The sequence below is a fragment of the Linepithema humile genome, chromosome 5 (assembly GCF_040581485.1).
Source record: "Linepithema humile isolate Giens D197 chromosome 5, Lhum_UNIL_v1.0, whole genome shotgun sequence".
Lineage (NCBI taxonomy): Eukaryota > Metazoa > Arthropoda > Insecta > Hymenoptera > Formicidae > Linepithema > Linepithema humile.
Genome location: NC_090132.1, coordinates 19,128,888 through 19,150,892, shown reverse-complemented (window position 1 = coordinate 19,150,892; position 22,005 = coordinate 19,128,888). Strand labels below are relative to the sequence as shown.

At 33.6% G+C, this 22,005-nt stretch overlaps 3 protein-coding genes across 3 annotated transcripts; 2 read left to right on the top strand and 1 right to left on the bottom strand.

Annotated features, from left to right (window-relative positions):
* Window positions 1-48: 48 nt before the first annotated feature.
* Window positions 49-4,974, top strand: Stt3A (catalytic subunit 3A of the oligosaccharyltransferase complex). Its single transcript, XM_067355279.1, has 12 exons — window positions 49-272; window positions 615-774; window positions 845-1,012; window positions 1,094-1,254; window positions 1,344-1,733; window positions 1,844-1,997; window positions 2,098-2,336; window positions 2,736-2,900; window positions 2,994-3,182; window positions 3,429-3,648; window positions 3,762-3,950; window positions 4,033-4,974. The coding sequence occupies exons 2-12, from the start codon at window positions 678-680 to the stop codon at window positions 4,176-4,178; spliced, it is 2,118 nt and encodes a 705-aa protein (XP_067211380.1). The 5' UTR covers window positions 49-272; window positions 615-677; the 3' UTR covers window positions 4,179-4,974.
* mop (myopic) lies at window positions 4,871-12,621 on the bottom strand. Its single transcript, XM_012370241.2, has 15 exons — window positions 12,381-12,621; window positions 11,978-12,180; window positions 11,540-11,862; window positions 11,330-11,445; window positions 10,847-11,232; window positions 10,285-10,632; window positions 9,929-10,152; window positions 9,593-9,828; window positions 7,322-9,512; window positions 6,702-7,240; window positions 6,296-6,574; window positions 5,990-6,174; window positions 5,622-5,923; window positions 5,394-5,549; window positions 4,871-5,286 (listed from the first exon to the last, which is right to left on the bottom strand). Exons 1-15 carry the CDS (start codon window positions 12,465-12,467, stop codon window positions 5,159-5,161), a joined length of 5,703 nt encoding a protein of 1,900 aa, XP_012225664.1. The 5' UTR covers window positions 12,468-12,621; the 3' UTR covers window positions 4,871-5,158.
* Window positions 12,622-13,925: 1,304 nt separating this feature from the next.
* Window positions 13,926-20,016, top strand: LOC105674122 (integrin beta-PS-like). The gene is made up of 15 exons (XM_012370245.2): window positions 13,926-14,154; window positions 14,671-14,875; window positions 15,260-15,488; window positions 15,664-15,766; window positions 16,202-16,372; window positions 16,486-16,584; window positions 16,668-16,832; window positions 17,070-17,228; window positions 17,311-17,442; window positions 17,641-17,940; window positions 18,489-18,722; window positions 18,898-19,014; window positions 19,115-19,301; window positions 19,494-19,633; window positions 19,711-20,016. Exons 1-15 carry the CDS (start codon window positions 13,999-14,001, stop codon window positions 19,786-19,788), a joined length of 2,475 nt encoding a protein of 824 aa, XP_012225668.2. The 5' UTR covers window positions 13,926-13,998; the 3' UTR covers window positions 19,789-20,016.
* Window positions 20,017-22,005: the final 1,989 nt, after the last annotated feature.

Here is a 22,005-nt window from a genome sequence, read left to right as displayed (position 1 = left end):
AAACGCACTAAAAGAATTTTATGCAAGGCAGTCATCTTCTGAACAAACCATCGTACGGTTCATAATCTATGGTTTTTCTTTTGGAATTGTGTGACATTTGTTAGTTAATAATTTAAATGGCCACGTTGTGTTCTCACATTTGTGTAAAATAACTTTGTAAGTTTTTCTGAAATTTTTGGAAGTTGTTAACGCATCACGTAAACGCATATACGATACCGAAGTGTAAAATATGCGAATCGATATATACATATGTCACCGGCCGGTAATTTTGTGTACGTGGTCAATATTGGGTTTACTTAGCGTTGTTTGAAAAGGCATGCATTTTTAAAAATGCGTTCAACACATGAAAGTTATATAGATAACGCGTGTATTTATTTTAAAATAGTACTTTCGTTGCTTTAATTTTATCATATGCATGTTTGCATATGAAATTTTAACCTTTAACAATAACGGACATGTGCTTAGCTTGCATACAAATTATATATATGAAACTACTTGTTATTGTTCTCTAGTGACGATATTTACTCAGACATTTATACTTTATGTTATGCAAAATATTTTTAAATAATGATAATGCACGCACAATGTTAAAATTAAACAAAATTTATTTATAGGTTGATGATATAAGAATCAGGATTGATTTCATTTAACAGTATTGTACATTTTTCTCCACCAACATGGTGTCGTTAGTAAAAGCAAGAGGTCTGCGTATGTCTGCGCAGAAGCAAGAAACACTTTTGAAATTAACTGTGCTATCTTTAGCAGCAATTTTATGTAAGTTTATTATCTTTGTACTTTAGTTTTTGTTTAGATAATCAACTTACATATATAAATTTTTTTACAGCATTTGCTACACGTTTATTCTCAGTACTAAGATTTGAGAGTGTTATTCATGAATTTGATCCATACTTCAATTATCGCACAACAAAATACTTAGCTGAAAATGGATTCTACAGTTTTCATAATTGGTTTGATGACCGTGTTTGGTATCCACTTGGCAGGATAATAGGAGGTACTGATTGTATATTAAAACATTTAAGAATGGTATTTCTCAGAAAAAAAGATGCTTAAAGAAAAAAAACAAACTTTGTAGGAACTATATATCCTGGTCTAATGATAACTTCAGCAGCATTATATCATCTCTCATGGTTACTGAATATCACATTAGACATACGCAATATTTGTGTCTTCCTTGCTCCATTATTTTCAAGTTTAACAACAATTATCACTTATCTGCTTACCAAAGAATTAAAGGTATAGTTTATATTTTGATTGATTACAGTACAATTATTAACTCTTAGAAACAGCCAATGACATTTCATCTTGTTTAATTAATTTTCTAGGACTCCGCATCAGGCCTATTTGCAGCTGCAATGATTGCAATTGTACCTGGTTATATATCCCGATCAGTTGCAGGATCTTATGACAATGAAGGCATAGCAATTTTTTGCATGTTATTTACATACTATATGTGGATCAAAGCTGTGAAAACAGGAGCTATATGCTGGGCTACTTGCGCTGCACTGGCATATTTCTATATGGTGTCTTCATGGGGCGGATATGTCTTTTTAATTAATCTGATCCCGTTACACGTGCTGACCTTGATGGTGACTGGCAGATTTTCCCATAGGATATATATTGCATACAGCATTTTATACTGTTTAGGCACAATTTTATCTATGCAGATATCGTTTGTTGGTTTTCAACCCGTGCAAAGTTCGGAACATATGCTTGTAAGTGTTGTAATATCTTTAATGCACTTAATGTAATTATTAAAATGTAAAAATATTTTTGCATTTGTATTTAAGCTAGAACTTTAGACATTTTTATTTCTTTCTTACAGGCATTAGGCGTTTTCGGTTTGTGTCAAATACATGCATTAGTAGATTATTTACGAAGCAAATTGTCCCAAAAGGAATTTGAAATATTATTCCGTGCTCTGCTTATTGTAGTGGTTACTACATCATGCATAGTTGGTGGTATTTTAACTATTACAGGTATGGATTCCATAATGTACTATTATTTAATAATATATCACGCGTACATATAATTTTATTTATTATATAGATTTTTGTATGCTTTATTTAATTTTTTAAGGAAAAATATCACCATGGACTGGGCGTTTTTACTCTCTGCTTGATCCATCTTACGCAAAAAATCATATTCCAATAATTGCTTCAGTTTCGGAACATCAGCCAACATCATGGAGTTCCTTCTACTTTGATCTGCAGATACTTGTATTTTTGTTCCCATCAGGCTTATATTTCTGCTTTTCTAAGTTAACAGATTCTAACATTTTCTTAATTTTATATGGAGTTACCAGTTTGTATTTTGCAGTAAGTAAATATAAGATTGTATACAAAGTATAGATATATATCTCTGACTTAATGCAAGAACAATCAATTTCACTTTTAGTCAAAACAAGATGCACTGCATAATACGCTCGCATAAGTACGATCTCTCGTAGGAGAATTTCATGGCTCAAAATAAAGTGATCATGATTTAAGTTTTATTTTTCTGGATAAGCTTTTAATTCTCCTATGAAAAAATACATTTGTCAGTTTGTTGTGCAGTGCATTTTACTTTGACCAAAAAGTGGCTATCATTCTTGTAATTGAGCCATAAATATATACATCATAAAATATTTCTTTACTATGCAATCTAGTAGTTTTTATACATTTACTCATTTTACATATACACTTTTCTGCGTAAATAATGTCTATTTAATATTTTAGGGAGTAATGGTACGTTTAATGTTAGTACTTGCTCCAGTTATGTGTATTTTGGGTGGAATTGGAGCATCTTCTTTATTAGTTACTTACATGAAGCAAGTTGAAAGTGGAAAAGTTGTTGATAAGAAAGCTAAAAAATTCGAAAATAATTATGTTTTGAGAAGTGAGGTAAGTTGTCAAAACTTCAAATATTTTATAAAAGTATCCTTAAAAAAATATTTAAATACAATATTATACTAAGAACGTCTTATATTTTTTCAGATTGCCACATTTTTCGTCATAGTAATGTGTATACTCTTCTTCTCTTATACTATTCATTGCACATGGGTCACAGCAGAAGCTTATAGCTCACCAAGCATTGTATTGTCTGCGCGGTCACCTGACGGTGGTCGTATGATTTTTGATGATTTCAGAGAAGCATATTATTGGTTACGTATGAACACGCCCGAAGTAAGTGTTTTTAGCCATTTTTAATTATTTTAGCCACTATTATATTATTTTAAACACGAATAATTAAATATTTGGATTAAAATTAGAAATTCAAATGTTTAATAAAGTACAAATAATTTATAAATATTTAATAGTATAGCAGTTTGAAAATTTTAAAAATTGTAATTTGTGATAGCCAGAGTTAGAAGAAAAACAAAACGTTTTACAAAATACCAAGAAAACTTCTATATTTTATTTATTTTTCAGAATGCTAAAGTAATGTCTTGGTGGGATTACGGATACCAGATAACTGCAATGGCAAATCGTACTATTTTAGTGGATAATAACACCTGGAATAATACGCACATATCAAGAGTCGGGCAAGCGATGGCAAGTTCCGAGGAAAAGGCTTATGAAATTATGAGAGAATTAGATGTCAACTATGTTCTTGTAATTTTTGGTGGGCTTACCGGCTACTCATCAGATGGTAAATTCTTGATTATTAAATTACTATAATTGTTGATTAAAAGCCAAATGTTCGGGTTAGTCGTGACAGTATTACAGTATGCATTACTAAAAATTAATCTTTATTTTATTCAGACATAAACAAGTTCCTATGGATGGTGCGCATTGGCGGCAGTACAGAGAAAGGGAAATCCATAACCGAGTGGGATTATTATAACCCTGCAGGCGAATTTCGAGTAGATAAAGAAGGATCTCCAATTTTGCTCAACTGTCTCATGTACAAAATGTGTTACTATAGATTCGGACAAGTTTACACCGAAGGCGGTAAGACTTTTTACTTTATCAAAATTGTAGTCAATAAGAGTCCATTTTACGGCTGTTCTAATTTTGTTGAAAATTTAAATAGGTAAGCCTTCAGGCTACGACAGGGTAAGAAATATGGAGATTGGAAATAAGGATTTCGAATTAAATACATTGGAAGAAGCGTACACGACGGAGCATTGGCTCGTACGAATTTATAAAGTGAAGGATTTACGAAACCGAGGATCTTAAAGTGCTCTAACATCAGGTTAAAATATGGTCTATTGCCACATCTTCATAAATCTTTCGATATTTACATTCATTTATGTACAAGTTTCGCGATAATTACTGCAGCATTTAATACGTACTATTGTGCATTGTGCGTATTATTATGCATTGTAGTATAACCAAAACAGTTTATATAAATGAAATGTTATAAAGATAAAAAAATGACTAAATATAAATATCGCTATACCCAGTTTACTAGTATTTTAAAAAAGGTGCACGTATTTCGACAGTGGCCTGTTAAAATATACAATACTGGATAACATGATTACTAATGTAATGCATTTCTTTAGTGTACGTCTATACTTTAAGTGTAAGAGAGAATATATGATTTTGTAATAAATATTTCGCATCTAATGCGCGTTATATCGGATGATTATGTTGTTTCTAAAATTGTAAAAGAATTATACCGAAATGAATATATATATTTCATAAAACTTATATTAATTTCTTTTAAAGACAAAATATATATATATATAATCACAAATGTTTAAATTAGTTATTAAAATCCTAAGTAAATGCGAAATATCTTAAATTTATCTAAATAGATTAATCATTACAGCTTAACTATATCGAAATATGAGAAAAACAATGTAATTAGATTGCATTGTTTAGGCCAATTGTATAAATATAAATGAAATGAATACAAGTAGGGGGCATGTGTTTTATATTTTTTATTCTATATATTTAATAGACTGTAAAACATCGTTAAAACTTAAGAATTAGCAAATACTTGAATAAATGTCTTTTATTTCAAGACTAATTTGTGATGCGTTGTTATTTTACGTTATTCCGTTATATTATTTATACAAACTGTTTTAAAAATTCTAGCTCGGCATTCTTTTTCGATCTCTTTAACATTCGACTTTAACAAAGATAGGAATGGCTATTTCGTTTAAATAATCTTAAAGCTGCACAATGGAATTTACATTTCTAACATTACATAATTATCTTCTGATAGACCACAAAGGATCCAATTGGCTTAAAGGATCGAGAACTCCGCCATTAGATTTTTCTGACGATGTTGAATTTTTACTTGATGTACTATCACTTGTTAAAGTTGTTTGCGTTTTTCCTGAAATAAGAGGTGTTTGTTTAGAAGGTTTAACATTTAATATTTAGCAAATTGCTTACCTAAAACTTATATTACAAATCAATTTTATATTTTTAATAATTGCATACCTTGTTCAGAATCAGAACGATGCATTCCTACGCCAAGATTGTGAAGAAAATCATCCGAAGGATGACACTGTATTGATTTCTTTGATCCTTTTTCCTTGTTTCCTTTGAATCCGTCAAAATTCTCAAATGTGGATCGAGTAGATGACAAAATTCCACCTGAGACAAAATAGAGTATATTGTCAATACAGTTTTATTGAAAAATATCATGACAGAAATGATTTTTCTTACGTTTCATTAAAATGTCCTGAGCGTGATATAATACCAGTCTATAAGCAAATAACAACGATTCTTTATTTACGACTTGTTTGCGGCATTTTGCAAGGCCTTTGAAAACCAGTGGAACATCCACGATTCCACAACCCGCTCGTATATGACATACTGTTGTAGCAGCTACTAAAAACAAACTACTTAACGAGCCGCCATCTAAACAATGTACAACTACGGGCTTGGGAGAGCAACGTCTTAATGCCTGCTCTGTCATCACATCGCTTGAAAATGCAAGTAGAGCACCGGGGCTACTTGGAAAACCACTGAAAGAGTAAAATATATTAATCACTGTATGTATTATTCAAGTACTTTGATTATAGTCAACTTACTTAGAAGGCCACGTAAGAAACTGCATATGTACAACGACTTTTTCAGATTTCTTTTTATTATGTTGTATGGAAAGTGTTCTTTGAATGTAGGTTGTGTGATTAACTATCTTTTTTAACGAGATTGTAAAACTTCCTACATCCAAATTGCTGTCTTCACTTATGGGCCAGTATAACTCTCCATTCAGCTATAAACACACAAATTTTATGTTATTAAGTATACGTAAATCTGCAATAATGTTGCAATAAAAAATATATATACATTTATACATTTTGCGGAAATATATACTATTTATTATTCATACAAACCTGGGCATTAGATGCTAAACACGCAATAACTTCGCTCTCTTGTTCCCAAATCATTGCCCAAAAAACGTCCAATTTATCTGGTAATGGCGTTTGAGTTATAATAAATGCTGTAGGTATCCATTGCGTGATTTCCATAATATGAGATGCATTTATATACGACGAAATATCTGACGATGATATTTGCACTCGTGTAGTATCATATGGAATACAATCGACCGTTCGATTTTCAGACGAATGAGCCAACGCTACAGTACTTGACTGTTTTCCATCTTCTCGTTCCTGAAGAAAAAAACAAGGAAAATTATGTGAATTAAAATACATCTTGCGTGTTCTTAAATACTTATTTTTACTCGATTATAAAATGTGATTAATATAATATTAGCAAAATTTTTATTTTTCGACTTACTTCAAAGTCTTGAACTTCTTTCCACTTAATATCAAGATTCGTAGCTCCGCTTAGAGTTTTCACGAGTAAACTATCCACGAATTTTTCATATTTCTCAACGTCATTGACAAACTTTTGTAATGCCGCTGGTTCTCCTAAAGGATCCTTTTTCGGTTGAACGTCATTGTACCAAGTATCCCATACAATTTGTAAATTTTCATGATCACTTTTATCCTCAGTAGAAACCGTTGCCTCTTGTTCAGTCTTATGGGGGTTATCTTGATCGATTTTTTCCGTCTTATCATCTTCCGCAGTATTGTTTGTTACCGTCTCCTCTTTTTTCTGCACTGTGGAAAGAGGTCGTACCTCCGGCACGAGAGGCGCATGATTTATAGTAATGTCGAGATCAGCAAGAAGATCAACATTTGATTTTAGTTCATCGGATTTGGTTGTGAGTTTCATTGGATTAGCACTTGTTGTTGTGTTTGTCCCGCTATTGACGGCCTGCATGTAAGTCTGATTGTAATTGGTGTGACTTTCAGATTTCGTAACCGAACCAGCTGAAATAAAATACATATAAGAATACATATGAATAAATTTACGTATAAAAATAAAATAAGATTAGCGATATTGTGACATACCTTGACCTTGCATTTGAAGACCGTAAGGCATAGTATAATACGTGTCGTTCCCTGTCTGAGACTGATAAACTTGGCTGTACTGTGATGACGGTGTTTGACTGACAGTATTGTTGCCCGCATTCGTATATCTTGCATTTGTTTCCTGCTGCTGATAAACATTACCAGCCGCAACGTCGGTGGACGTCACCGGAACTGTCGCCTCTAATGCTTGAGAAGTCTGTGCACCTTGGGGATTAGAGGCGTAACTATAAACTTGAGCTTGACTAACGGGATTGTACGTATACGTCATTGTGTTGGTTCCATGGGTATTTTGCATGTAGGCATAATTTTGGCCTTGCGAATAATTCGGATATTGCACGTAGCCCGAATAAGGAGCTTGCTGCGAGTATTGATACGATTGCGAATAACTCTGCACTGTTGTTGTTGGTTTCGTGTGGCTCTGTATTATTTCCGAGCCACCTGAGCTGTTTAAATAAGCATAAGTGTTAGACGTGTCTCCGGGTAGCATGTTGGTCTGTTGATACGACACACCAGCGGCGTTGTGATAATTTTGATAAGTACTTGGATAATTTTGAGCGACAGCGTTCATTTGCACCTGCGTACCGTACGCGGCATACGTTTTATCCGTATAACTCTGCGTACTCTGCTCTGTATTGGTTTGCTGCGAATACTGGACAGGATTAACGCTGTGTAAATTCGAGGGATACGACGTCGGAGCCTCACTTGTCGATGTTATAGAGTGTACAGGCTGATTGCTGGCATTCGGTTGCGGCGATTGCATATATTGCGTCGGAGGAACGACAGTTGCGGTGTCGTATGTATTGTGAGTATATGAGATTCGTTGGTTTTCCGCTGGATTGTAATACGCGGCATTCTGATAATTTTGGGGATACGTCATGTCGGGATGGCCAGCTGGAGGCAGTGAATAGTTCTGCGTCAGTGTATTATCCGTCGTTGATAGCGCCTGCTGAGATCCAATGGAGTTCTGATCACCGTGAGATATTTCTTGGCCTAAAGTTGTCTTCTGTTGATTATTATATTGCTGAGCTTGCTGCGCAATACTGTAAGTTTGCCCTTGAACATCCGTCGACGACGTGCTACTTATGGTTACACCGATCGTAGAGACAGGCATCTGCGTCACTGGTTGAACCTGCGATGGCACCTCTGTTGTTCCGCTATTAATTGCAGCGGCAGCTGCTTCTTGATTGGGAACGTACGGCGTTGCAACATTGTAACTACTGTAACCGGTTGGCGACTGATATGCATCGTATTGCAAAGCAGTATTAGAGACGTTGTAGTTAGAATGCGAGACGCCGCGAAATTTATCTTGTCCGGTGGTGGCCGCAAGTAGAGTTTGTCCATTTGGTACGTAGGAGCTTGCAGGATACTGCGCATTCGAATTAGATGCATTAGCAGTTGGCGTGGACAAGGCTGGTTGCTGGTAGACGTTCGTAGTGTTCGTATTAGTGGTTGGTAAATAATTCTGATTCAGAGTATTGCTGACAATTGGATTTTCGTAATAGTTCTGAGTGCCGTACGCGTACGGAGAATTTGTTCTGTAATCGGCAGGGTTGTATGTTGCGGGGTAGTAGTGTTGCGAGGATTTCACAGACGAAGACGGAATTTCCGATGCACTTCCGGGTATTGCACTTGGAGATTGAATTAAATTTTTGTCTGCCATGTCAGTCGCCAGTGACTTCGATGTTGAATCGATTGGCATCGTTGCAGCATGCCCTTTGTAAAAATTGTAATATGGATTCTGATAACCAGTACTACTGCCTTCTGCTCTGTTGTTCAAGTAATCTTTTAATTTCAGGCCATTGTTAGATCGAGTACGTCCTTGATCGTAGGTCGACGGTATTGTCGCATCAGTCTTCTCGTATGTGTTCTTACTATCCTGAGCAAGTATTTGCTCCCGCTCTTCCTCTTGCACTCTACACGTACTTTTAACTCGTTGTAATAACTTCGCAACATTTATTTCTAATTTCCTATAGAATTCTAAGCCCTTGCTCGATTTTGCTAGTAGATCCTCGTATGCGTCATAAGAATTAATCAAAGAGGATATCATAATTTCTCTACGTTTTAGTATCTCCTCGACATTCTTTCGTACGTTAGCGGTCTGCGCGTATACGTCTGTTAAAGCCGTTAATATATTATCTTGTGCAGCAAGATTTTGCTCTATTAAGTTTACCTGCAATATTAAATCGATTTATTCAAGCGTCACTCGTGAAAGAAATAAAATATTTAATACAAGTATGTAATTTTACCGACCAAACTTTGATGCTTGCTAAGCTGATCTGCAAATAAACGATCCAGAGAAGCAGATTCGGATGTTGCTGTGACCAATAAACGTGTTAAATCATCCTGCGCAATTTGATCCCGTAATTTAGTATGCAAATCAAGTCTCTGCATTCGCATTTCATCTACTTTACTCAATATACGTTTCAATTCTTTAGTATGCATTTTCTCTATTTCTTTTGCGTTTTGTGATTTTTCGGAACTTTGATCTAAATAAAACATTAAAGCAATAAATATATATTTTGACGTCAATTAATTGTTTAAAGTACTGCAATTATTCAATATGTTAATAAACAATACAAAACTTACCCAAGAGATATGTGGTCGGTGAAGGAATCTGCGCCATTAAATCAGCCAACGGTTGCGAGAGAACTTTTAAGTTTTTCACATGCATTGTTATTGCTTTATGAAGAGCCTGATTGCTCTCAGAAGCCTTATTATGTGCTTCTTCGTATTTTTTAGCTTCTCTTGTTAAATCTGTCGCTACTATAGACGGTGGCCTCTTACCTACTGCATCTTGATATTTCTTTTCTCTATAACAAATCAAATTCTCTTATATTATATGCAGAAATATATGGTAATATTTTCTAATTGCTTTTACAATCATTATATGAATGATGTTAGTGGCTTAAAATTTTGATAAATGCAAAAGGTTAAATTCATACTTTTGTTCCTCTTCCAATAGAAGTTTCGATATATCCTTTAGTACTCTCTCAACATCTTGACTTGTTTCGGATAATTTTCCCATAATATCTATCAAATCTTGAATGACATGTTGTTTTGCGTTAAGTGCCGCGCATCGTTCGACTAATTCTTCTGGGAGAGGTAAGCATTCCCAATCTGAAGTTTGTATATCAGGATCCCACAAATTCAAGTGTTCCAACTTTAAGGAAGTCAGAAAAGTGTTGAGATATTGATCCTTTTCCTCGACTTTTGCTCCAACAGAACGCAATATTTTTGCCTTTTCTTCCGAATAAAGAGAACTAGCTTCATGCACTTTCATAGGAACTAATCTGAAATAATATATCAATATACAATGATATTATACAGTATGTCTTCAGATTAAAGAAATTGACAATATTTTTTTATAAGTAAAAATTAACAAAAAATTATTTAAAAAAAACAGTTTTGTTAGTTATGCTATCTATATAGCATAATACTTAATACAGTAATAACAAATTAGACTATATGTAAAAGAAATATTAAAGTAATATGGATTATAATTACCTCGCAAATATATCTTGTCCTGATACCTCCGGATCACTTATATTGAAGGATATTCCTTTGACTAAAGAAGCACCTTTCACTGTAGGAAGAGTTTCCTTTTCCGGCACTTCCTCATGATAAATAAATTCATTCTCGTTTTTAGCAGCTTTTCTCTTTCCTTCTATCACATCATTTGTGAATGTAAGTGATTCTTCCACTGCGGCTTTTTCTTCTTTTACGTTAGCGAAATCATAAATTGCATGTGCCTCATTAAGAGACGCTAATGCAGCATTATAAAAAGCTACTCGCTCTCCCATTTTTCTTTGTTCCTCAGCGGCAAGACCTTGATAAAGATATGTGACAGCTGAGTGATACGCCTTTTTAAACTTCACATAACGTTTCCAGCTCTGCAAATTTGTAATAATTATTCTCCTCGTAAACATTGTTAATTTTATAAAACTGTGTACAAAATAACGTTCAAATATAAACTACAATGTTATTTACCTTATAAATCTTGGTACCCACGGTATCAGATACAGCAGTTCCATCTTCACTTCCACCTTGCTCCAATGTGTTTAATGCCATGGTAAAGTAGTCTACTATTTGCTTCGCGACTTTTGCTGTATAATACATACATACTATATGTAATGACAGACAAAACTAAGCAGTTAATATAAAAGCTAATTAGTATAACTGACAATTGACAATACCTACCTACAATTGTCGGTTTACGATTATCCAACATGCTCTTTTCCAATATGCATTCTTGAGCTTGTGCCAAACAGAGCTGATGCATAAAAGTCATTAATTCTGGCGCTAGATCCACACCGGATGGTTGAGGGTAACTATTTTTTAAGTGCTCAAAAGCCCAAGCTGCACATTGGAAATGAGTACATGCCATTTTCATTCCATCTGCACTATTTCTTTCTGTGCGTGCGCCCAGTTGACTATGTATCGCGCCAATATTATATAAAATGGATATCATTTCAAAACGAATGTTAGCCAATGAACACACCATATTTGCATAAGTGTCTCTCCTAAAAAAATATTGTATGATTTACCATTAATAAGCTATAAATCCAAATGCAATTAAGTATATTAGGAATTATAGTATGTTAACAAAATCATAATGCAAGAAAAATGATTTTATACCATGTAAATGTGACTGCAGCAGGACCATCCTTGCCCATGGGAAATCTACTCTGAAGGAAATGTAATTGGCAGTAATATTTCTTCAGCAACACACAACCAGCCATATCAACGGGTGGTCTAACTGCCATTGAGCGTAAACTTTCCAATTGATGTATCTCATTGTTGTATGACTCAGGATCCTCATTATAAAAATCTCGTATGTACTAAAGAAAAGAACAATACATAAAATAATTAAATCCAGACAAATCCATTGCATTCGAAACAATCATAATTGCAAGCTGTGCACATCTCTTATCAACACATTGACATTCCGTGCAAACAGCAGATTTGTAACAACACCTGGCATAACGTAAAAGTTGACTAATTAGATATAAAAAGAAATGTAAACTTGCGGAATCGGTACCTGTTTGAGTTTTGGTCCAAAAGTAGTCGGCTCCGGGCTAACTTTTACTTGAAACCATATCATCGGCAATCTCGGCACTGCCTCCATGTCGGCCCGTTTGTTCAGTCCTTATTTTGTCAAAATGTGAAACACTGGCAATCGGTCATCTGTCAAACGTATTGAAAATGGATTCAGTCAAGATCATACATTATTCTATCACGTACTATACACTTGTGACGAAAGATTATGATCCTTTTAGGCAGCGTACTCAATCTAGACGGCAATTTCTGTTCATGAAAGCGACCAAGGCGTCAGGTTGACAAGTTCAAAGAACCTCACTCTAGAATAAAAATTCTAAAACTATACTATAAAAAAATCTCATTATCGCATCGAAGAAGTAAATATTGATTTCCAGAATTTTGAAAAATTGTAAAAGTTAATGAAAAATATAGAATGAACATTATTAAAATTTTGATAAAAGTTCTATTGATGTAAAATTTAGCTAAGATCAAAACTACTAAAATGACATGAGAGCCACTGCTGAAGACTTAAAAGCTCGTTTACATAACATATCACTTGCAGTAAATTAGAAAATTAAATAAGATTATATTTATCATTGCAAATTAAATAATTTTTCCATTTTCTGAACTTATAAAAGATACTACCTGGAAGATAAAAATGGACTAAAATGACATTCCTACTGCTTATTGAAAACACTGCCAAACTATTTTTTAATACGCCATCTGTTAGAAAAGCTGACAAACTTTACACTAATAATATGTTACTGGAACAATAGATGACACTAGGTTAAAAATATATAAATTGAAATTGAGGATATAAAGTAATATAAGTATAAGGCCCTATGCATAATAGAAAAAATATTAGGAATAAGAATAAATATTAAATATTAGAAGGAAATATATTATAACAAATTGATATTATTTCATTTCAAAACAAGAAAATGAAATGGATTAACGTATCATCAATTAGGAAATAAGAATTAGAAATAATTAATCCATTTCGTTCCTTTGTTTGAAGTAAAATAATTGCTCTTCCTAATATTTAATATTTATTCTTATTCCTAATATTTTCTTTATTGTGTGCAGAGCCTAAGAATATAAAGTAATATAAGAATATAAAGGATATAAAGATATAAAATAATTAAATTAAATATAAAACAAATTTTCCAGTAATTGGACACTTAAGAAATTATTATTAAAGATATAATTTTTTATCAAAATTTTTTCTCGTCTTTTTATATAAGATTAAAGTATACTTTACGGAAATAAAATCAAATTTATGTAACAAAAATATAAAATCAAAATTAAAAATTGCATATTTAAACATTATATTATTTATTTATGTTTTAATGTCTTCAAAATATTCGTTTAGCAAATATAATTTTCAATTCAATTTATAATAAAATTAAATTTAACTTAATAAAATTTGATTAAATTTAACGTAGCGATTGTTGCTATAAAAAAATTTAAAGTTGTTTGAACCGAATATCTAATGATGTAATGCCACGACTTATTTTATCTCGGATTCATTTCCGCGGGATGCCGCAGTATCCTTTCGTTCACATTACGGTTCGTCTCGTCATTCTCGTCAAAAGTACGTCAACGTTAACAGTGAAATAATGACATGGTGGACGACAATTATTTTTCTCTTCCTGACGACGCGATTCTTCGTGTTTGTATCCTCGGAATATTGGAATTTGGAGAACCTCTGCAAGTCTCAAGATACCTGTTCGAAATGCCTACAAACGCCGCAATGTGTCTGGTGCTCCATGACGGTAATGAATATTTATATATATATATAAACGTCGTTAACAAGCAGACTCGCTAAAGATGACATGCGACGAGAATCTACGAGAAGAGGCATCGAACGCACCTGCGCGATTTCATTTCGCGTCATTGACATTCCACTCCGCTGATGATTCATATATTAAATGAAGTCACCGATTGCACCGCGCATCTATTTTGTGATCACATGATTTATATGAGAAAAATATTTTTTATTTACGTTCTGATTTATTTAAATTGATTGGAAAAAAGTATTATTTATAATTAATTGTAGTGTTAACGAGAAAGATATATTTCAATTAAGATACAAAAATGATTGACTCGCTCGACTTTGAATTTTTTTACGACTCTTTTTTGGCCTTGCAACATTTCCACGTTTGTACATTTACTGGTATAGAATAGTAATTAGACGCATAGTTTTAATTAGTGCATCAAGAATTTTTAATTTGTATACTTCAACCTACATATAATAGCTAATAACTGATCTTTATTTGCGGTTTCACAAGATATTTGGACAGAATGTGAACAATCTAGATCGTTGTGTATCCAAAGAAACGTATCAGAAAAAAGGTGATCTTTGGTGCTTACCATCAAACGTAGTAGACAAAAACAGCACCATGGAGATCACCGAAGATCGAATGTTATCTTCGAAAAAGGGCAAAGTTTCCGTTCAGATTCAACCTCAAAGGATACGTTTGCGTCTCAGACGAGGTAAGATAAATTCTGCAAAAAATTTCATTTTTTACATGTTGAATCTTAAATCTTTTTGCAAGATTATTAACATATTAACATAGATTATTAACAGAATATTATTTAACTTATTTGATGACTCATAATAAAATAAACGGATGTTAAAGTAGAAAATAACTCCGCCGGCTTTGCATCTGAAGACGAAAAAGTTCTTTTGAATATCATAATATTTAACATTATTAAAAATATAGAATATTAAATATCGTTTATAATAAAATAAAATAAATTATATGTATTTACATGTGTTTTGATAGTATTTAATATACGATAATTTTGTTAGTATTAGTTTTAGTTAAAATAAATTAAATTCTAAGAGAGAAGAAAATTTAAACAAATTATTAATAGGAGAGAAGTATCGAGTGACTGTTAAATACAGTCAGGCGGAGGATTATCCTGTGGATTTATATTATCTCATGGATCTATCCTATTCTATGGAGCCGTACAGAGATAAGTTATCAAAACTTGGCCTGCAGTTGGCCAAAGCTATGCAAAATCTCACGTCGAATTTCCGTATCGGATTTGGCAGTTTCGTAGATAAAGTCATTTTACCGATGACTAGCACGCAGCCTGACAAGTAATTATGTTTATCAGTAATTACATTATGTTAATTGTGTTTATCATATGAATCATTATAAAAGACATTTTGACCGATAAAATAAATAAAATAATTGCCACCACCGAGATTTTTATAGTGGAATAAAATCTGTTTATAAGATATGATTTATAATCTGATTGCATTTTTACATTAGATTGAAGTCTCCATGTAATTTGAGAAATAAAAATGTACCTTGTGCACCACCTTACAACTATAAAAATCAGATGCCTCTTACCGAGAACATAACTCTATTTAAGGTAATTGGTTGTATTCGGCACGTGTTAAAAGAATTTTTTAAAATTCTATTAGTCAATATATGTAAGAGAGATAATAGGCAAATCGCCTGTGTTATTAAAATTTAACTTGTATGTTTACAATGCCGATCGTGTAGATCTAGAGTGTTAAACTCGCAATCCGTAGCACCTTTAAGTGCAGCCCATTCTATTATAAGCACTTTCACTATATTAGAATTTCATTCTTTTATAATAAACCGGATATTACATGTAAACATCTTATGGAAGTATAATCTATTTAAACGTTTAGCACATATACCGTTTTCAACTTTGCTTTGTTTCTTAAGTGGCATATAGGAAATGAGTTTGACACGACCGATGTAGACGATTCAATACTAACAGTTAATTTTATATATTTAAAATAGTTTGTGTTAAATACAATCAATCAACAAATTTTAGGATCAGGTACAGGCGGCACCGGTGTCAGGTAATTTGGACACTCCCGAAGGTGGGTTCGACGCATTGATGCAGGTCATGGTATGCACTAAGGAAATCGGCTGGCGCCAAAAAGCTCGTCATCTTATCGTGTTCTCAACCGACGCGACATACCACATCGCTGGAGATGGTAAGGTATGTGGAAATCTTGCAAAAGCGAAGCCGACTTCGAACAATAACATACTGAAATAAAACGACCGTAGCGAAGTAAAATTAGCAACTAGCAGATGAAAAATCTGGTTTATCAGCTTGCAGGGATTATAGAGCCTAACGATTGTATGTGTCACTTGGACAAAAAAGGATTTTATAGTTACTCTCTTCTACAGGATTACCCGTCGATTTCTCAGGTGCACAAGATTTCTTTATCTACGGACTATTTATTTATGCAGAATACAAATTTAATCGCAAAAACATTTATTTATCCTTTCAGATCAATAGAAAAGCGCGCGAGCATGATATAAATATTATTTTCGCCGTATCTCCAGATATGATCAAAATTTATAACTCATTGAGTAGAAGTATTAGTGGATCCTCAACCGGAACTTTGAAAGACGATTCGCAGAACGTCGTTGCTTTAGTGAGCAGCGAATACGAGGTGATACATTAATGAATAGTATGCTTGTTTTAAATAATTTTATATATTTTTCATAAATGTAAAAAAATGTAATTTATTGATCTTTTAATTCATAATTTAGTTTAATTCATAATTTTATTTATATGTTAGACAAGCTAATAAATGATAACTAATATTTCTCAAAAGTTTATTGCAAACTATTTATTTAATATCTAATTTTTAATTATAAATGGCAATTAAAAAGTTAATAATTTGCAGAAATTGGTAAGCTCGCTAGAAATGATCCACACAGCACCAAAGATAATCGATGTTAAATATTTTACCCGATGTTTAAACCAAACAGGCGATTTGAGAGAAAGTAAAAAATGTGAAGGACTTCGTGTAGGCAACGTTGTTGAGTTTGAAGTTGAACTTAACGTACGTGAATTAGTTAAATATTTTGGCCTCTAGTTCAATATTTGTTGTATTTTTTGAATAGCAACTGATTTGACTGTACTAGGTTATAGAGTGTCCAGAAGATCCCAAAGATTGGAACCAAACCGTAGAAATTAAACCCAGAGGCTTGAACGAGAATTTAATTATCGATGTGGAAATCATATGCGATTGTTCATGCGAGAGGCCTGAACATTCGGTACGCTAATAGAAAAATTACCTACAAATAAAATAGTTGAAGATAATAGAAATAATAAAGAAACCTTTTTTCTTATTAGTAAAAATTTTTTTTGAATGTGATTCCTAAGAATTAATTAATATTATTAATTATTTGCACAATATTGATCGTTTTACAACATGATTCTAATTCAACTTCAAATCGTCATTGGCAAAACAGGACTATCGGCCAAACGCTGCAGAGTGTAGAAATAGCGGCACACTAGTATGCGGCATCTGCGATTGCAATTCCGGTTTTTATGGAAAGCAATGTGAATGCATAATAAATAAAATCGATGCTGACAGCCCGATCTTCATGGACGATTGCAAAGCTGACAATCAAACTACTGAAATCTGCAGCGGCCATGGTTCATGCATATGCGGCGTCTGCGAATGCGAAATACGACCAAATTCTAAGGAAATATTTTACGGACAATATTGCGAGTGCGACAATTTCTCTTGCAAACGTAATGAAGGCAAGGTATGTGCGAAAACGGAAATAGTAATACGATTGTAATGTAAATTTTAAATATTGCAGTCAAAGGTAAAATTTTAATATTCTGCTATTATCAGTTTTCAAAATATATAAATAACAGTTAATATTATATAATGCTTATGCTCTCTAGAAAATATCATTTTATATTTTTTAGATATAATAAAAATTCACATAGACACACACGTAATATTTTTATCTAAAAAATGTATATGAAAACATTAGTGAATTACGCAGATAAAAAATTATACACAAATAACAACTAATTATACAATAAGAATTACATTATATATCATTCAGCAAAATATTAACAATTTTAGCAAACTGACAGCAAATTTGATCCGAAATGATGTTTATTACTACGCGTACTCTTGCATTTCCGTCTGATAGTTGCTTTTAACAAATTCACGCGGAAGTTACGCGGCAATCTTTCGAGTGAACGCGGCAACGCCGTTCATGAAAGCGGTAGGACAAATTACACGCCTTTGAACATACTCTATTATGCCCGTCGGTCGTCTCTTCTTCGTCCATTTAAGATCTGCGGCGGACGGGAACGGGGAAACTGCGTATGCGGTACCTGCGACTGCATACCGCCATGGGGTGGAGAGGCGTGCGAGTGCAAGCAGTCCAACAACACATGCATCTCGCCGCCGCGGTCAGGCGAGACTGTTAAGATTTGCAGCGGACGCGGCGAATGCATCTGCGGTAAATGCCATTGTCATGAACGGAACCATATTCGATTCTCCGGGGAATTTTGTGAAGAGTGTACTGTGAGTACCCGCGTTGTGAGAAATATCAGTCTAACAAGCGATTTCTCCTGATAAAAGAAATAAAGAGAACGATAAAATAAACCAAAGCATAGAGAAATAATATTTTAATTGAAATTTTACTTTCAATTAATTATCCATGTATAAGATTTATGCGAGATTATTGTGTTTATTTTAGACGTGTCCAGCGGAACAATGTAAGGAGTTGAAGGACTGTGTTGAGTGTATGGCGTACAATGCAGGACCGCTCGTGAAGAACGGAGAATGTAATTTATGCAAACACGAAGTCATATTCGTTAGTAGTTCTTCGTTCAAGATTATATCTATTTTGCAAGCTGTGCGAAGCCAATTTACAATTTGCCATAGACTGTAAGTAAACATTAATTATCCCACAGGCTGATGTCATAGAGGAGAATCAGAAAGACGAAGAAACCGAAGCCCACATTTGTGAAATAAAAGGTGATGAAGATTGCATGTTTAAATTCAAATACCAGTTTCATAAAGGCGACACCAGAGACAATGCAATTTTCAAGATTCAAACTCAGAGAGAGAGAACCTGCACAAAAGCCATTAATACGTTCGGTAATTTTTTTTTACTATATTATTATATAAATTATGCTTTGGAACGCGTGTTATAAAACATCTAATTTCGCTTTAATCGTTTGTTTATTTCTACATTTACAAACGACAGCATTAGAAAATCAACTAGTCGTGCGTCGCATTTACGCATAACACGGTTGAACAAAATGAACTAGAATTTACTTTCTCCCGTAGGTGTTGCGCTAGGCGTCGTCGTAAGTACCGTCGTCATCGGTTCCCTGATTCTCCTCATGTGGAAACTATTCACTATAATCCACGACAAGAGAGAATACGCTAGATTCGAGCGAGAACGTGCTCTCGCCAAGTGGGACAGGGTAAGTCATTGTTCGCCATTGTTTTTGATCGCGTGACTGCAAAATTGCCGGAACGTCAATACATAGGAATGTTTCAGGGCGAGAATCCTCTCTACAAACAAGCGACGTCGACTTTCTCGAATCCGACGTTCGACGAAACCGCTAACAATGAATAATATAATAGTATAATAATAGTTTTAAATTGATAAGAAATGATGCTTTGAGCATTGTGTCAAATGTCGTTGTTTATTAGCGTAATCGTGTTTAGCAATCACTCGAAAAGAGAATACGAGAAGTTGCTGACTTTAAATGTTATTTAATTTATCTTGAAAATTAATATTGAATCAAGATAATTACGTTGTATTAATTAATCAATTATATTTAATAAATAGAATTGCCGTCTACATATTTAAAAATGTAAATTGCTTATGCAAAAATTTAATAAAGAAGTATAAATTAATACAAAAAACGTTTTATTATGTAAGTAAAAATATTTCGGGATTTTATCATATAATTATTATATACGAATGTGGAAATATTCGTTACAAGTACAAGAGGGGATTTTAACGCCAAAGTCTTCCAATTTACCAGGTCCGACAACTGGCGCCGCGCTAAGCTGAACGAATCGAGCAAGCCGCAGTGAACGCCATGCTGTTTAATTACCGCATAATGAGACGACCAATCGGCAGCGAGAATCTTGCTTGCTGTTTCGTGCAAAAACAAGCAAAACTTTGCAGAGCTCTTTCTCTTTTCCCTTTTCTCGTATCCTTCTCCTGCTCGCTCAACTCGTAATAACACATCTCAGCTCAAATACTTCCTGCTTCTCTATATTTATTGCAAAATCTAGTTGCGTAGGTTTTCCGACGAGACTCTTTATCGTTTTGTTCTATCATTCTACAGCTGTTTCCACACCGGTTTGCGGCCATTGCCGGATTTATCGATAAGCGATCTAAAATGGTTGTTTAAATGCCCGACTAATGAGGAGTACTCGAACCATTTTATGAATTTAGATTTTATTTATTTATTTTATATATATATGCTGTAATATATAATATTAAACTAACAGATATTAAAGGAAACGCTTTTCTTCTTAATTTATGGAATCTATAACTTTGCACAATTGACAAATATTCCTATTCGTAATTACTTTGTCGAGCATCTTGACTTGTTAAAGAGTTTGAACCTAAACTTTCATTATCTTCTGTATTTATATCCATCTTCGACACAACAAGAATCCGGTTATCCCGCTTAGAGTCCGGAAGCCTTAAATCCGTCTGCATTTTATTGTTAGTAGTTTCTATCGGTAATAGTTCTCGAATCGGCGTAGTAACGTGTACCACTAATCCATCCTACTAATTTCCCAATTTTATCCGCAAAAGATATCCTTGTTACTCTGCAAATAAACTAAACTTGGTCGAGAGAAAGATGGGAATCGCCAGAGCGCGATTACTCGTAAATCAATTCTAAATTCGACCCGGGCCAAGACAGATTCTGCTTTCTCTCGGACCGATTGTTTCGAATATCCTCTGGCCTCATACTTTATTGCTATGCACTCACGAGAAAGGCTGGCCTTTGCTCGTAAGGAGCTCGTAAATTCGTCACCATACTTGGCTCCCGCCGCAAACCCTGGGGCGAATCGCACTATATTTCCCATAAGAAACTTAAGGCACTACTCACATTCAGTATGTATTCGTGATTCTATTAATTGACGATCGAGAAGTCAAAATTACGTATGAAATTTTAGTAAAATTAGATGCGGAAAAATAGATAAAATTAATAAAAAGAAAAATATATAGAGGAATTTTTAAGCACATGGGAAAAACTCCTTAAAACTCGTATACATTGTAACAATTATAAGATAGCACTTAAGTTAAAAAAAGATTTAAAAAACCAATAGGTACTATGAGAGAGAATAATATAATAATAATATTGAAGATGATAAAAATAAAATTTTAATAACATTGACACAATTTCTGTAATTATTATAGTCAAAAATATTAGCAAAGACAATACTTTTCGTGATAAAAATAGTAGCTGTTAAAAATCTGATTCAATTTACTTAACTTAGAGCGGTTTTATGTATGGCAATAATAATGAAGAAAATAATCAAAATAAGAAACATAAGAAATAAGAAATTATCGTAAGGAAAATTAAGAAAAAGATATGTTGCATTTCGAAAACGTAATTACTGTATGTCGTAAGCGATTATTTTTTTAACAAGTCCCTAACACTGGCGATACAATAGATGAGCGAAAATCAAAATTTGTCAAACGTCTTTGTTTTATCTGTGAGAGCTTGTTAGTTGGCTCCGCCATCAGTCATGATGCCTTTAACGCCTCGTAAAACCAAGATACACACCGCTCAAAATAGCCGGAGCCACGCCTGTGTGGTGA